The sequence below is a fragment of the Anopheles ziemanni genome, chromosome 3 (assembly GCF_943734765.1).
Source record: "Anopheles ziemanni chromosome 3, idAnoZiCoDA_A2_x.2, whole genome shotgun sequence".
NCBI lineage: Eukaryota > Metazoa > Arthropoda > Insecta > Diptera > Culicidae > Anopheles > Anopheles ziemanni.
In genome coordinates, this window is record NC_080706.1 from 75,424,975 (window position 1) to 75,442,616 (window position 17,642).

General features: G+C 43.1%; 1 protein-coding gene across 2 annotated transcripts in view; it reads left to right on the forward strand.

Annotated features, from left to right (window-relative positions):
- LOC131288976 (dual specificity protein phosphatase Mpk3) overlaps nt 1-16,646 on the forward strand; it is a 33,218-nt gene extending 16,572 nt beyond the window's left edge. The window contains exons 2-6 of one of the 2 annotated variants that reach the window (XM_058318162.1): nt 7,527-7,635; nt 15,117-15,312; nt 15,393-15,534; nt 15,767-16,036; nt 16,088-16,646. In XM_058318162.1, the coding sequence (XP_058174145.1) occupies nt 7,527-7,635; nt 15,117-15,312; nt 15,393-15,534; nt 15,767-16,036; nt 16,088-16,455 (1,085 nt within the window). In that variant the 3' untranslated portion in view covers nt 16,456-16,646. Of the gene's footprint in view, nt 1-7,526; nt 7,636-15,116; nt 15,313-15,392; nt 15,535-15,766 lie in introns of both variants that reach the window. The other variant, XM_058318161.1, reaches the window with a different exon arrangement.
- Nucleotides 16,647-17,642: the final 996 nt, after the last annotated feature.

Sequence of the window (17,642 nt, forward strand, 5' to 3'; positions counted from 1 at the left end):
ATCCGCTTTCCACTAATGGAGAAACAAAAATCTCTTGCGTGACTATTCGTCGTTGAACAGGCGCATGTTAAACATTCGTTCCGGCCATGGGTCTTGTGAATGAAAAGAAAGCAAACCGAGGGGTGGAAAGCGACTTCATTTGCACGAGGAAAATTTGTGAATGGAAATGGCCCGTACTTATGCCGGTCCCTCCCGGTTCGGTTGAGTGAGCTTCTTCGCGCCCTGAATGTTTACGGGAAAGCGAGCAACCATAACGAAGTATTTTTGTTATCTTCATTATACGAAGATTTCTTTTGCTGTTTTATTTCCCTTCACTACCATCTTTGTATGTGCCTAGATACAAAAAAGAAACCGAATGGAAATGAATGGGTTGTTGTTCGAGTTTTGAACTCGATAATTTACCTGCCCATGCACAGATATGTTCATGGAGCGCAAATTTCAATGAATGGGAAAATTCCAACCAGGAAGGACAAACGTGTTTCCTCGCATGGAAGCGCATTTGGCTGCACCTTCTGCACGTCTTTCGCCATCTTGTTTTTCCAGCACTGGCCTGGATGAAAGGGGTTCATTCATCCCGCTGCGTGGGAAAAAAAAGCTCAGCCTTCCCCCCCCCTCCCCCCCTGGTGGTGGTGGGTTTGCAAACGATTTTCATTCAACTTTTCCGGCCCCCGATCGCATCACTCGTCGCATCAATGGTTTTTCAATCTTTATTTTTGTCCTTTACATCTCAACTCAGACGGTCTTTCAAGGGCGGGGCAGTTCGGGAGGACAACAGAGGGAAGTGTCAACGCCTGTGTATGTGCTTTGAATGCACAGGAGTGGTGGTATCGATCGCAGCAGAGTGGGTGAAGGCGAGCGAAACCAGCTCTCGTCGGCGGAAAGGAGAGACAGGGCTCGGACGGCGGGAAGGGTACGATTTTCTGAATGAATCCCACGCGCGCCACGCGAATTACGGGACATGCGCAGACTTGCACAACATGTAGATAAAAACCGCTCACCAACACCACACTGTATCACAGTGAAACAAAAAAACGTAAAGCTTGCCAAACTGTGATTCCATTTTGAAAGTCCTCTCAACTGGGGACAAGGTTCGGTATGGCCGGAGCAAAGTAAACGGAGGAAAGCTTCGATCGTTCTATTCTATTCTAGAGTGTTTTTCTTTATTCCTTGAACTTTTGTTTTACATATTTTACCATTTTTGCCTGCACACCATCATCAGTCTAATGGGGGAAAAAAATCTATCCGATTTGATTGATCACCATTTTATGGATCGATGTCAAGGTGTTTATTGCAAAGTGCTTACTTGACACTTTGGGTTCTTCTAAGTGAGTTTTCTCTCTTATATACTACACTGTAATGTAAATGATTAATGTTTGTATGCACTGATTAGATTAGTTTTCACAGCACAACTAATTCACACTAGAGTGTGTTTAGTAGTTATATTTTACTTCCTTTTTCTTAAAAAATTAAGTCGGTTAAGTTATCCCTCAAACATCAATAAACACGTTGACTGCCATGACACCCGAAAGTGGGTTCTAAAAAGTTTTTGTCCCATGAAATAAATGAAAATGCAACATAAAAACTGTACTTAATACTAAAAATTTAAAAACAAGTCCTTTGGGAAAGTAAGTCCTCGTTTTGCCTTCGAAAACCGTCACTTTAACAAATCTTATAAACAAATTTTATTAAAAAATATTGTACAAAAACAGTGTGTTAGGAGGAGTTGTTTAGTAGAGTAAGTTTAAAAAGATTGTTCTTACATTACTTTTGGTTTTGACCTTAACGAAGGTTGTTCAAAATCAAATTGATCCTTTTCACACTCCTTCTCCTGTCTGGAATAAACCGGTGCTCCATCAAAACGGTGACGTCGCTCTGAATTCCACTAACCCAAGAGAACGTACACCCCCGACTCGAACGAAATGACGAAGAAGCGCAACTCATGAATGAAACTACACCCACGCACGCCATTTGCCATAAAACAAGAATAAAACGGCAGAAGACCACGGTCTGCCATTGAACCTGTGCGTTCGTGCTTCGCTTCTTCACAACTGACTCGCTTCGTGCTGCCATTTTATCCGTCCGGCGTCCATTTTTATCATTCTCTTCGGCGGAGGCCTTTGTGCGATGATTTGTACGAACCAGTAAAATAAAGCAGCAACACAGACGTCCTTCATGCGAGCTTCCGCGGTGCATTCAATTAAACTTGATAAGTTTCTTGAAACCGAGCATTTAAGGGAATTGCTGGTCATGAATGTGTTTAGTCATTGAATTTCCATTGTACTGATAGTATTCAAATTGGTCATGTTTAATTTTATTAGTATTATTATGGTGAGAGCTTGACTCATTTCATGCCGAACTAATGCCAGATATTAACGTAATACGCTAAAACTGTTTATTGAATAACGTCGGCACCAGATCGTTGCACAGCCTTTGGTTACGAGCATGGCACACGTCGTGTGCAAGGTGCTGCTGCTTTTGCTACTCCAGCTCGACGTGCTTCCCACGCAGCACCTAAACCAAACACCCGTCTCGTGTCGCAAACATCAAGCGAGTCTGAGCAACCTTACCTGGTTTGGCCGGTCCACCAACCGGGCGTTATACATCGGGGACGGATTTTTAAACTCCGCTGCCCACCCACTTCCATTGAAAGTGAGGCAGTGTGTTCCGTTTAGTGGAGCTTTCAGCGCTAGTGTCTGCACTTGATATGGCTCGCGGGCCGGAAACCGTAGGACTACGGCGTGGGCACCGCGGTTTTGCCTAAGCGTTTTCGTCCGACGAACGCCTCAGCAGATTGCAGCCGAGAGGGGGGAAGAAAAGAAAATTGAAAACGAAATACGGTAAACGAATCGGGTGGTAGTGATTTAAAATCAAATCTATTTGCAGGCGTGGTTGACGCCTCCTTTATGCTGCTCCTTTAACACAAATAACGTTGGAAGGTCGTAAAGACACCCTCTAGATGTCTACCGTCTATTATCATTATACGATTCATGCGCATTCAAATCATCCTCGGTAGTAAATGTATGGCCGTCCAAAATGTCGTCCACACGTGGATCAATTTTCGCTCCATTTCCGGAGGATAAAATTGTTTCTTTTCTCTAATTTATGTGGGAGCTTCCGTTCTCGGGTTTCAAACTTTTACGATATTATTGATATCATTTTTTCTTGTTTGGTTTTAGAAGGAAATCACCCACTTGCAAATACAAACAAGCATTTTTTTTTGTTAAATGTCGTTATTGATTAAACTTTAACTTACAAAAGAATTAATTAAGTGGGTTAGAACATATTAAACCAAAAAAAAATAATCCTACATAGTCTTCTGCATAAATGCAGGCGCATTAATTAATCGATGAGATTGGCGCTACATTATCGGTTAGCACTAAAATCCAAATAGCAGTCGTTTTGACCGCTACGCCAGTTTCGTTTTTATTATCTCACAAACGACTGAATATTTTTTCAAACCCGATCATTTTTGCTTTATACCGAGCTAGCGGAATGATAGAGAGGTCCATGCAAAACCCAAAAGATAGTCAACAAATATACTAAAAAGAAGCCGGTTTTGATTCGACAAATCTTCAAAACTAGCATTATTAAAATTCCAAAGCAATATTGTCTTGTGTTAACCACGCAAAACATGCTGTACTGGTTCATGAACCTGTAAAAATGCCCATTTCATCGATTAATGCTGCAAAGTTATTGGTATGATGCACGAAATTTTAAAGATTAAAAAGTTTCAAATCAATGTATTAAATTATATCTGCTTTTAATGTTAAATTCAGTTTTTTTAACTCCTTGACTTGATCGTTTTAATTTTTTATAGCCAGCTGTCATTAGTTCTAAAAAGTTTTTAAATGAATGAAAATGCAACATAAAAATTAAAATATTTTTTAATACTAATTCTTTGGGAAGCAAAGTCTTTGATTAGCCTTCGAAAACCTTCGGTTTAAAAAATGTTATAAACAAATTAAAAAATATTGTACTACAAAAGTGTGCTAAAAACGCTTGGCAGTAGTCAATGTGTTAAGCAGATTGATTAAACCGTTCGGTTCGCAATATAAGCTAATAATAAACCTCCCTGTTAACCGTACTTTCTCATGCTCATTGCCTCTACCTACGTAAAATCTTTTTCCAAGCGAATACCTCCTACCCGTAGTTTAAAGTTTGAACCTCTGAGGCAAGTAGTATGGTGTGTGTGTGTGTGTGTTTGTGTTCCGGTGCATTATATCACCCGGTTCGGTTCATTCATACCGAGCACGGGACGGCGGGGCTGGCACAATCTGTCAGTTGCAGTCGCTTATCTGAAATTGAAAGCTAAACTTAGCCGACCGACGGTTAATTGGGTGGTACGGGGGTGGGCACACATAACAACGATTACACAAGCACTACTCCTACTGCCCGACAGCTATATTTCTATTTCGCGTCCTACGCCACCGGTCGCCGGGTGCCTTCCCACCGTCCGTCCCACCTGTCGTTATTTGCAGTTACCGGTGGGCCCCCTTTTCTCCATCGTCATTCTCCAAAAATGTTTAAATTCCCCGAGTGTAGGAGCCTGCATCGTCCGTAACCGTGTCCTTTTACGGTGCACGGTGGTACAACTCCTTTCGCAGAATTCTCTCGAGCTAAAATTAGACATTTCTTGCAACCTTATCGCAACCGCTAAAGTATCAAAGCAAGGTTTATGCTATTTTCGTTTGTTTTGTTTTTGTTAGCCAGCAGCGTTTCTCGAAGCCCACCTCGAAACCTCGAAGAAACGCGCGGGTGGAAAGACAGATTTCCATCTTCCCATCCACCCAGTGGGTGCGACGATGGATGCTTTCGTCGGACTTTCCACCGTCGTGTTCGTGAAAAATGGCGTGGGACTGGCCGGGATCGAAACGTCGATCAACCGTCGATCCGCCGGAGGTTGAGTTATGAAATTCGCAGCTATATTTAATAATTGAAGGGGGGGGGGGGGGGGGGGGGGGTGGGGGGGGGTATATACACCCATAGATATACCACCACAACGTGTAGTTGAGACCTCGAGATTTGATGTCCAAGCCAAACATGTCGCCATCATCCACCACCACGTGGAGCTGTCGGATCCCGTGGGAGATACCTACATTACGGCTTAACACAAACATTCAGCTCCAGAGCCTCGGCAAGCTTGTATGCCCCCGGTTTGTCTAACAAGTTCTTACGAAAAGCCCAAAAGACACCCGGAAAACCCGCTCGTCACCCCGCCACCGGCCGGCGTGGGGCATCTGCTGCTTCCTAAAAATAATTTTTACTCAATGAATTCTTCGTCCGAAGGGTTGGCGCGCATCATCCCACGCTTTCGTCGTGGCGAGATTGAATGTATTTATGGCGCTAGACTGCTATCGCCGTGGTGTACATAAACCCCCCTCTCCCTTATCGCCGGTGAAGGGCGGGAAGGGATTATCGAGAGGACGACGAAGCCGAATGTTGTGTGTGTGTGAGTGTGCGTCTACAGCGAGGATTCTCGGCCTACGCTTAGAATGAAGTATAATAGTAGAACAGGAAAATGGAATTTCGGTGGAAAACTCTCCCATTCTCCTGTCGGTGGCTTTTCCCAACTTCCCACGTCCTGGGAAGAACTTGGGAGCTCCAAATGGTGGTGGTTTATTCTGCGCGGTGAGTCATCGCTGGTTCCATTCTACAATGGGTGTTTTGAGTACATAAGGCCACTATGTGCTTTTAGTGGTATACAGTGTAAATGTGTGTTTGTTAGTAAGCGGACGATGTTAGACAAGGATCAAACCAATTTTCTAGCTCTCTCCAAATATGCTGGCGACAGAGAAAAACGAAACATTGAGAGAATCTTCTGTTTCCAAATTGTGTTCTTACACAAAATGGTTAGACTCGCAGCTCTCTTCTCTTTGGTATCGGTGTAACAAATGTAGCACATTCGTTTTTTTTTAACTATGTGATTGTTTTACTCATCCCATTTTCTCATTCGATTGGTTTGACTATTTTCGACTTTCTGTATTTTAAAATATCTAATGAAATTTATGTTGTAGAGATGTTACGAAGTCCTGGCACCTTTTCATATAGAAAAGTAACAATAGTTTTAGATAAGTATATGAGTATGAAATGTTACATTTAAACAAGTTTTTGTAAGTAAAATGTGGGGAAATAGTATATAATAAATATCTTGAATTAAGGAATCCTTCTCCTAAATTGTAATATGAAAACTACGGGAAGAAAATATACGTTCCCGGGTTGTGCCACAAAAGCGAGAAACCTGAATAAACTTTACTAGATTGTCCCTTGATTCAACTTGACTAAGGTTTAAGTGTTTGCAACTTGTTCATAATGTTTGACACAAAACAAATTGCTTTTCGGAATATCGATGCCATAAAAACAGATCAGTTTCAGAATAAACGTCTCTATTCGAAGGAATAAAAACAAACTTCAGTTCGGCACCTAACTTTGGATAGAGAAAGCCAACCAAAGAATCCTTAGTAATTTGGAAGCTTCCGCACTGTTCTGAGACGACAAAACACATAAAAGACCAAGGTTAGGTAAACTGTGGCCTTCCGTTCCTTTTGTTGTTTTGTTTTGTGTGATTAGAAAAAAAAACACACAGGTTGACATTGGCCAAAAGAAATGTTTGGAAGCCGTCGTCGCGTTTGCCAAAGTTCGAATGCCGATAAATGATGAAACACCTACGCACGGATACACGCGCGCACGAACAAATCCATTCACAATGCTCCACTCACCTTCTCCCTCCCCCACCGTTCTTCCTTCCTTCTGCTCCTTTCTTTCCGGAGCGGTATCAGCTCACGAGTACGTGAGTTGTTGGTGGTTAGGTTTCGCCCACGCGTCTTTACAGCAACCCCAAGCGTTTGCCCCACAAATGGCGTGGGTGATGGTCCCCCCCTCAAGTGGTAAAGGTTGTAAGAATGTCGAGCTCCCCTCTTCCCGTTCGAGGTTATATACACACGCTAGACGGTCGAGGAACAACCAACCCCTCTCTCTCTTATGTGCAAATGCTGCAAACTCGATGCCGATTTGAGGCACACACTTTTACCAGTCAGCATGTTTTTTTCTTTTCGGCGAACTCTCTTCACCTTTCTCTGTCGTTGCCGTTGTAAAGCCTCGTTACACGAGGAGGAGGGCAAGGACGAACCCGGCGCGGATTCCAACCGGTCGATGGAAAGCATGAATGAACGTAGCCATGAATGAATGGATGGATGGTTTGCCAAGTGCTGAGGAGTGTGTGTTGCCTGGTGCCGGGGGAGGGGACAGCGACAACGAGAGAAAGAGACAGTGTGTACGCATGGTGTGGACGTACGTACGCAGCCGAAAACGTGCTCAACGGCTGCGTTGGAAGGGATCTGCATGCCAAGCAGATTGAGTTGTTATGTGTGTCGGCGACGAATCTCCCGACGCTTGGGGAATATTTACATTCTCGTTACTTCTACATGCTCCAGCAGGATGGATACGTTTTGGGACGTTTCAGAAAGCCGTACAATTCTAACGAACGTTTTCTTTTTCCCCCCCTTTTCTCCCATTCCCGGCGTGTGTAGGTGGATACGCAAACTTTCGACAGTCGTTTCCGGAGTGGTGCGAGGATGAAGTCATCAATGCCAACCTGCAGTCGGGCTGCGCGGCCACGGAGCAACTGATGGGCTTGAGGTGAGTACCGTGGGACGACGCCGAGGGGGGAGGCTTAGCAGCAGCAACTTTGTGCCAACGTTCGACAACCTACGTTGTCCGTAATCATTACAGACCAAAGGAAAGCAAAGCGTTGCGTTGTCGGCTATCAAATTTCAGTTTTTTAAACCTTAGATAATTTAAAAAGACGAATGATATGCTTAGAAAAGATTTTTTTCTACAATCGGATAAAGAAATCTGTGTCGTTTTATATACATTCCCGAGCACTATTAATCGATAAGATTTGCGAAAAAGAAGCGTTATTACCAGTTAACCGATGAAAAATATCCATCTTATCGATTAGTTCTGTTGGTTTTCCAATATGTCTCATTTTCAAAGACAGAAAAGATAACCTACACTAGAAACCTTTTGTTTGACCAACAAACAAACTAGAACTAGCATGATTGTCTTCTATTCTACCTATAATCTATAATATATAAAATTTAGCAAAGTACACTTGCAACTTGTAAGGTGTAAATTTGTACAAGCTCAGCTTGCATACAAGTTGCTATGCAACCGGTAGCCTTCTGCTATATTAGGAAAAAAACTAGTGATGAGAAAACTGAATCCCTACAGGGATTCGAATCTTTCGATTCTAATCCATTCTGAGATCCGGATCTTCAAATCTGAATCCCAATCCGTCATATCATACATGCTCATCTAATGTCGATTTTTCATATGATGTGTTTAATTCAATGAATGGTTTACATAAGAATATCAATATAGTTGACATTATTCTTCTAATTGTATTCAAACTATATATTCAAACGAATAACTAGAAAATATGGACAAAATGTAATATGTTCCTTGAGACAAAATTACGCGTCTTGCAAAGACCTTTCATTTGAGGGGTCATTCGTGGAAATCGGTCAAGGAACTAACAAGTTATGCGAGAATTGGCTTTTTTTAACCTAAATTGCCAATCAACCTGATTTACTTTTTCGCCCGCTCGGGCGAAAACATTCCAGGTGTGTTTTTTTTATCAAAAACAAGAAAGTACGGAAACATCTACCTTCAACGCAGTTGTGCGTCTTGAAAAGACCTTTCATTTAAGGGGTCAATTGTGAAAATCGGTTAAGAGAATCAATAGTTATTAACAATTTGGTAATTATTTGCGTTTCTGTAATCGAGGTTTATCAACCTTGATCCCGGTAGAATGCTGTCCCTTTTCCACACAATTAGTTTTCTCAAAAACTAGAAAATATGAATGGATCTATTGTAAGACAATGTTGTGTATCTTGAACAGACCTTTCATTTAAGGGGTCACATGTACAAATCGGTTCAGCAATTGTAAAGTTATTCACAAAATAGTTATTTCAGCAGAAAATACCAACCAAGGTTTCTGCACCTACGCCTCAGAATTTCATAAACTAAGAATTACGGAAGAGTCTTTGTTGCACAGAGTTACAGTCTTTAAAAAATCTTTCATTTAGGGGTCTGGCGCTAAAATTGGCCAAGCCACTAAAAAGTTATTGAGAAATTAGTTGATTTTCGAAGCTTGTTGCACAAAGTTTGGCGCGCAGCTTCGTTCGTAGTGATGGGTAAACCAAATCCCCAAATCCGAATCCCAATCCAAGAAACAGTCGGAACAGTCCAAGCAGTGGATAGTGTTCCTTTGGAACTGTGGTCTTTGTGTACAAAATTTTGAAACGCCTGGTACCAGCGTATTTGGGGGAAAGGATAGTAGTTAGGACTCACACTCCTAATGCCGGTGAGCCAAGACTTCCCGGCTATCTGTCTGGAAACGCCCGAAATTCGTTGTTTTGCAAAGGGTACTCCTCAATGGTACAACAGGATGCCGAGAGAGATTAAACAAGCGTGAAATCTTAGGGAGTTCAAACGCCTATGCGCCGTATACGTAAAGCGGGTAGTCTGACGCTGTGCTTGCAATGTATTTAGTAAATGTTGTAGTTTTTGAGCCCGTAGTATTGCATTTGTCAACATGGTCTTCAATTATGATGATGATGAGTAAAAAAATGCACAGGGACTTTTTATTTTTATTATCTTATTAAACTGAATAGAATGAATGAGTCTACATAGTTTTGATACACGCGCTCGTAAATGAGGACAATTGGTGGTAATGGCTGTACGAAAAGAACTAATAGTATCTACACATCTCGCTGTAGTTGGGACCCTTTCTGTTCTTGATAGTGGCACCACATTATCAACCAATGGTAATTGGCGGGGGGAACTACAAACAGAGCAGAAATATCCTCTTACACCCCGGAAAGTGGTGCCCCGTTAACCTTGGGGGACTCGGCGATTTACCTTTCGAGGTGATTGCTCGGGGCCGTTATATGGAAGGAACAAGATGAGGTCCTTTAAGTAGCACTGGTGGATTTCTCCACACTATCAACCATAATTAGCTGGTGGTGTTAACCAAAACTGTGCGAAAATACCTGCCCTACTCCGGAAAGTGGTCTCCTTTTGCTAGTTGGGAAATCTAAGATGTACCCCCTTGTGCAATCGATGGCGACCGTTGTATGAATGGAGCAGAGTTGGATGCGATTGTTCTAGAGAGTATTACCCCAATGCCCCCTCTCGTTTGATGATTTATATTTAATATCGCAAGATACTTTCGTCCCTCTCAAACCTATGTAGGGGTAGGCGGTGGGACTCATCATCATCATCATCATCATCATCAACATCATCATGTAAACAAATCAATGTCGGTCTGGAAATTGTGTATCCTAATCTGAATCCCCAGAATCCGATTCAGAATTCGGTAAAAATGGTCTGGTCCTGATGAAATGGGTTTGGTTGGGTAGAACAACTCGAATAATGGACATTCTACTGTATTTCTTGGTAAAAAATAGGTTCCAGGAATTTTTCTCTTTAGATCGACTAGTCAGGAAACCTCTAGATCGACTATTTATGTGACTAATTCGACTCAAATCATTGTGAGTCGATTCAAACAGTTTAGGAACAAGTCAGAATCGAATCAAATCGAGTCCCAAACCAATCAAATCTGATTCGAACCCTAATCGAATCAAATACTTAGAATCCGTCAAATGGGAATCGAATCTTTAGAATCTGTCAGATGGGATTCGAATCTTTAGAATCCGTCAAATGGGATTCGAATCTTTGGAATCCCTCTAGGGATCGAATCTTCAAATCTTCCGAATCCCGATTCTGCCAACACTAAAAAAAACCCAACTAACAGTTCCGCAACAGAAGAACAGCATTAGGATCTTCATGGTCGGTCATGATGCGTTTTGTTCTCGCTTTGATCTCGTCACTAACTTGCAACGGATGTTTAGTATTTTCACTTTGTCCACAATTATGAACTATTAACAAAACAACTGAGTGCATTTAATTTTGCCAAAAACCACCAAACGGTTTTTCCTGTTACATAGCATTGATTGCTATACCGACCAGCTCGATGAGGGAAAATGTATAACTGTATAATTGAACAGATAAAAAGCCAAACAAAATACAACACAAACAGAAGTGATAGTTAATTTCCGGGATACACGATTCTTCAAGTGTTTCAAAACACGTACCAAACACAAACTCGTATAAAACACAATCACACACACGAACAAAAACATCGTTAAGATGCACTTAGCAACCAGAACGCAATCCACAGCTCACTCCGTTGGACAACACGTGGAAACCGAAGATGTTTGATAGACAAATAGTTTCAAAGCTTCCTAAGATTGATGTGAAGTCGGACGGCACCGATTTTAATGGTTCGAAAAGTGACCCAACTAGACTAGGAGAAAAAAAGTTCATTTATTCATCTATTTCACCTCCTAGATAACTTTCACATAAAAAAAATATAGTGCAGCCTGTGTAACCGCGCAAATGAACTAGTTTTAATCAAAATGTATTTATTAGTTTCCTATAAGAATTACTACACGCTGCCATCAATCCAAAACTTGCGCCTAAAGGTATGCAACTTTAGCTACGCTAGGAGTTTTTCCGCATGAAAGGGATCCAATCTATAACCATTCAGTGATGCTGCTTATTATAACAAAATCACCCACATACTTAGCGAAGTTATATAAAAGATTGTTAACGGTGAAAAGCTCACCCACTGTGACAACTCCGGGCGTACTGTCCTTTGTGCCTAGTCCCGGCTACAATTTCCCTTAACTCCACAAAGGGGCTCCCACGCGCACGCAGTCCAATCCGATTTAACCTTATTTTACTCCCGCCCAAAGGCGAGACGGGCGGTTTGGGTTGTTGTGTAGTAAAATACGACTGCCTACATGTTTCGGCCGAAGGAGATTAGTTCGTTTCCGATGGAAATGAGTATTTTTGTCGCATTTTGGTTTTAGTGTTTCTACTCGAAGCACCTACGAAATTGGTGAACTTTTTTTTCCCCCAAAAATCTAACGTAAAAAGGAGTGTAGAATATGTGGTGTTTATTTGGTCGCCCTATGTGTGGGATTTTTTTTTGGCATGAGGGGAGGGAGGAGGACACGATATGGATCTGCCGTGTCGACACAAACATCGCAAACCGTCCGTTCGTCCTTGCACCCGCACGTTTTCCTCTTTCAAGCATAGGTTTGAACTCTGGCGAAAAAGCACCAAAAAAAAAACCAACCGTCGGAGAAGTGAAAGGTGCAGTCGAGTGAAAGTGATACTTTGTGTGTTTGTATGTGTGTGTGTGTTGGGGGGGAAGGGGAGCCCACAAATGCCTCCATCGTGTAATACTCCATTACAGCATACTCCACCACTCTCCTTCTTTCGCTCGCGGTTCGCGTGGTGCTCTTTCTTTTTCGGTTACATGAACCGTCGGAGCGCGTATATATACATAATTCGAGTGGAGGAAAAGTTTTCCGAGTTTCCCCCGGAAGGGTGGGGTGGAAATGGTGGGCCCAGCTTTAGGTGGGTTTTTCCATCCCAACGAGAGAGGGAGCGATAAAGCAGGAGAAAGGGAGAGAACGAGTTGGTTTTTGTACAATCCAACGTACAGCAACCTCTTTCTGCCTCTCTCTCTCTCTGTCTATGTTTTATTCCCTTTTTACGGCCGAGACAAACCAAACACACACACACACATACACAGACTGACCGGGAAAGCTCGTTCCGGTGGTTGCATGATGATTCCGTCAGTGTTCGAACGACCTGCCGGAAGGAACGATGGAAAGTCGAGTGCTGCTCGTCGTGTGGTGAAAATAAAATCGCGTACACTATTCACGCGTTGCTTCGACAAGGAAGCCTCGGTTTTTGGGGAAAACTCACTCGATCTTCCTGGATGGAGTCGTGAAAAAGGGTTCGAAATGTAGCCGAAAAGTGCAGTTTATCAACCAGAAACCACGAACGAAAATACCCTCAGCAAGATGTAGTTGATTTTGGCTAAGATTTCGTGTAGTTTAGTGTCAGCTAGTGTCGCTCAACTGAACAAAAAGTTACATATCATCTGGTGTGTCTTGGAAGGTGTTGTTTTTCTTTACCAAATCAAGTGAAGTGTTTGGCAAAAATCGGTAGAAACATGTATCTAGCAAGGAGGTGAGCACACGCACGGCCATTACGATGGGCAACGGATCCGATCCTAGTTTTCGATACTTCGTTCACAAACGGAATAACCCTCCCACGGCGCATATCATCCACTAATTTCACCTAATTCGGTTGGGAAAATTTTCATTCAGTTCCGTGCAATAAAATAGTGCTTGTAAATAAGGTTTACAAACGGTGTGGGGAAATAATAGTGCACTTTCGGTTGCCGATTAGCAAAACTCGCTCCCGTGGTGCGTGGCTTTTCATACATGAATTTCCCTCCAACGACGGTCAGCAGAAGGACGCTTGACGACGATGCGGCACTCTACATCGCGACAACAGCAGCAGGAGCAGCAGAAGAGGCGGAAGTAGCATCAGAGGAAACGGAAACGGCGGCCGTAGCGGCAGTTGTGGTGGCGGCAGCATCGATGCCCAAAGCAACGATCCTTCCACCACGTGCTGGCAGTTTGTATAGCTTTCGCACCAGCCGAAGGTAATCCATCGACGTAGTGGCTGGCTGTTAGTGGCTTCGCGTTGGTGTGGTTACGAGCAAGTGGAAGCTGGTGAAAACACGGGCTACAGACTGAACGGTCCGGTGTTGAGGAAGAGAAGGGACTATTTTTACCAATTAATACACAATAGAATCATTTAAGAAGAATTTCGTACCAAAAGACTTGTTACAGATTTAAATACTGCTGTTCCCTACTAAAGATATTATTCATTGGATTTGACAACAGTCTCATTGGACTGTGATTATTACTGCAGAACAAATTTAAATAAATAATTGTCTTCCTAAATGATTTATCGATGAAAAAGATCGTTCGTTTAACGAATAGATAAAGGGGTATTCAAATGATATTAAACAGTAGCAACATTATTTCTAACTACAGCACATGATATTATAGAAGCATAAGGTTTTTTTTAAACCCGATCATGTTTATTATAGCGAAGCCAGTTGAAATGATAATCAAACCAGTTGTAATCAACGTTGTTATTGTAATCCCGGTACATCAGCTCGAGCGAAGTACGCAACTAGCGAGTGTAAACTTATACCGGACGAACACTCCAAAATAGTTCAACATATCAGGTTGGTTCATCTCGAATGGAGCGCTTTGATTTCATTGGAATAAAACAGGTCACTGATAAAAGTAAAAAAAAATTACATGCAATTGACATGAAAATTAGTCAGCAAAAATTGTTTAAAATTTCCTTTCGTTTTCTAATGAAATCAAATCAATTTATCCGCGATAAACTACCTTAGATTGTCACACTTGCGGTATACGTTTTCTCTCGTTAGTTACGCACATCACTCAAGCTTCTGTACCGGCTTTATAATATCAACTGCAGTAATTCTCATTTCAACTGACAACGCCATAATAAACCTGATTGCGTCATAAAATCAACCGATGCTGCTTTTCTATCATCTGAAAAACCCTGTAAGGCATAATTGATGTGAAATAAAAAATTGTTGCAATATAATAATCGTGGACGGTAAAGGTGATGTAATACACTCGAAAATACGCGATTTGCTGAATCCATGTTTTTATTATGATAACGCAACGCAAGTTGTATTCAGACAGAATCTCGAGGGAATGTCTTTTAAAATGAGAACACACGGTCAAATTAAGTAGGAAATCTAAAGTGCATTCCATATCAAAAAGTGCAACTTCAAAAGCATTTAAAAAGAGCAAAGCGAAGAGTATTCCAGATTTAAAAACAAAAGCTACGTATTTTCAAGAATGCAACCCACGCCGAAACAACAAACGCAGCCTATGGTAAAAGTGTCTCGGCTAATATGGCTGCGTACTTTATGGTATATTTGTTTTCAGCGGGTAGAGCAATGCTTGCTTTGAACAAGTTTATTCTTTATCAATCAACATTAATACAAACAACCAAATTTCCCGAATAAATAATTTCACCTAGATATGAAATCCATCATTACCGTCCCGACGGCAAATATCCAACAAACGATCAAACACAAAATGTTAAAATGCTTCTTTCGCTCCCTTTCGTTGCAGATCGCTTCGCATTTCGATTCCGTTCTCCGATTCCGCCTGCAGCAGCAGCACCGAGTCGTCGGACTGCGAAAGCACCACCAACTACCTTTCCGAGTCAGCCGTGAACGTCGAGCCGGTCGAGATACTGCCCGGGCTCTTCCTCGGCAATGCCTCCCACAGCGAGGACCTCAAGTCCCTGAAAAAGTACAACATTAAAGTAAGTCGCAAGGCGAAGACGCGAAAATGCAGCAGGTTGCATTTAAATTCTCACCCTTATACCGCTTCTTCCTTCTTCAGTACATTCTGAACGTCACTCCCGATCTGCCGAATGTGTTCGAGCGCGATGGGCTGATACGGTACTTGCAGATACCGATCACCGATCACTGGTCGCAGGCGGGTGACCTGGCAAATCACTTCCCGGACGCCATCAAATTCATCGGTAAGTAAACGTTCACTTCAAATTCCCAACGTTTGCAATAAAAAATAAATTAAATGAAAAAATAAATTTTCAAAATAAAAGTTTTTCACTAAACGTACTAAAAAATAAAAAAAAAATGTATGTTCAATGAGATATGTATTTATGTATCAGTTTTTCGTCTTTATCGTTATTATACCTCGCATGTAATAACATTATGCCATTATTAACGTTTTTTTTCCTTACTTCTTTCCAGATGAGGCACGCACAAAAGGCTGCGGTGTGCTGGTACACTGCCTGGCCGGCGTGTCCCGCTCGGTGACCGTCACGCTCGCCTACCTAATGTTCGCCCGGACACTCTCGCTGAACGATGCGTTCCTGCTGGTGCGCTCGCGCAAACCGGACGTCTCACCCAACTTCCACTTCATGCAGCAGCTGCACAGCTTCGAGCAGCAGCTCAACATCGATCCGACACAGTCGGCCTCGGCCAAGCAAGCCCTCTACTCGGCCTCCTCGACCTCGTCCTGTTCGTCGGCGGGCGGTGGCGGTGACGGAGGCGGCTCTTCATCGGCCGCAGCCACACCCGGTTCATCGTCATCGTCCTCCTCGGGTGGAGACGGCGGTGGTGGTGGTGGTGGTGGCGGCGTCGGCGGCGGCCCCAGGTCCAGTGGCACCCCGTTCGGTGCGGGCGATACGTCGCGATCACACCATCATCATTCCCATTACCAACAGCATCAGCAGCATCAGCAGCAGCAGCTTCCAGCACCGAAGCAGCACCAGCATCACTTGCGGCACATGGTCAAGTACAACTGCACCTGCGTGGAGGTGGAGTGCAAGTGTACGCAGGCGGCGATCGATCTGCTCGGTCCGTTCACCACCGGCATCTCGCCCGATTCCGGCATCGAGTTCGACCGGTGGACGCCGAGCAGCAACACGCCGAAATGAGATACGGCCGGCGGAGACGGAACCGGCGGTCGCTTCAAGCTGCCGGACCGTTTCCTCCCGGAGCACCAGGACAGCAGTCCCCCGATCGACACTACCGCTCCCGGCAACGAAGACGACTAAGACGCAGTTCGGCATACCGGAACCAAATCCGGAACCAGTGTTTACCGGAAACCGTCGTCCGAGGGAAGAAGAGAGTGACCGCCTTCATTAGCACCGCGCACTCGATTCCCCCCGTCTTTTCCGCAATTGGTCAAAGCATGCCAAAAGCGCCAGCGTGCCAGCTGGAAGTGGAAGCATTTTCCACGCAAACGATTCCTTCCCTATCAAGAAGCTCTCTTGTGTGCGCACAACTACACGTTGATTACGTTAGATTCATCCTTCGGTGAAGGCAGGGGAAGGGGAAGGGGGAAATACGCAACGCCCTCCATTTTTCGGTGGGTTTCGGAAGGCAGCAGAAGGTGGAAGGACCTGGAACCTGGGAAAAGTCTTAGATATTAGCGTTGCCGTTTTTCAAATGTTCCATTCCGTACGATTTCCGACCGATTGGGAGACGAAGAACGTCGAACTCGGTGTCAAAATGCTTTTTTCAAGCATACAAATGACGAGTGACGAGACACCGAATGTAACAATATTGGAAAAACAGACCACTTCTGCGGTGTGGAGATACATTTTTGGAGAAAGACTAAGAGAACATAAGAAAAGGAAAAAACATAACTTGGGTTAGTAACGGAAAAAAAACAGTTTGTTTTTAAGGTGTGGGAAAAAACAGATGAAAAGGAAACGGAGAAGGATAAGTGCATAGGTATATTAGCAGTGCTTGGTAAACGGAATGAATGCGCGTGTGCGACAGGAACCGAGGAAGATAGGTTTAGAAAACAAACAAGGACAAAAAAACAGAAAACCTCTGGCGTGTTCACACGCCAAACTAAATATATATATATATTACAAAATAATATATACATACATATGAGAAATAATATAATATAGATATATATTTATGTTGACACATCGTTACATTGATTAATGCATTAATTATTTCTTATTACGTGTAGTTTACATGTCTTCTTTCGTACGACCCGATTCGATAATGACGATCAGTGATCGCACTCGCGTCTTTATGTCTCTCGCTGTGTGTGTATGTGTGTGTGCGCGCGTGTATGCGTGTGTATGTATGTTTTGTATGTGCC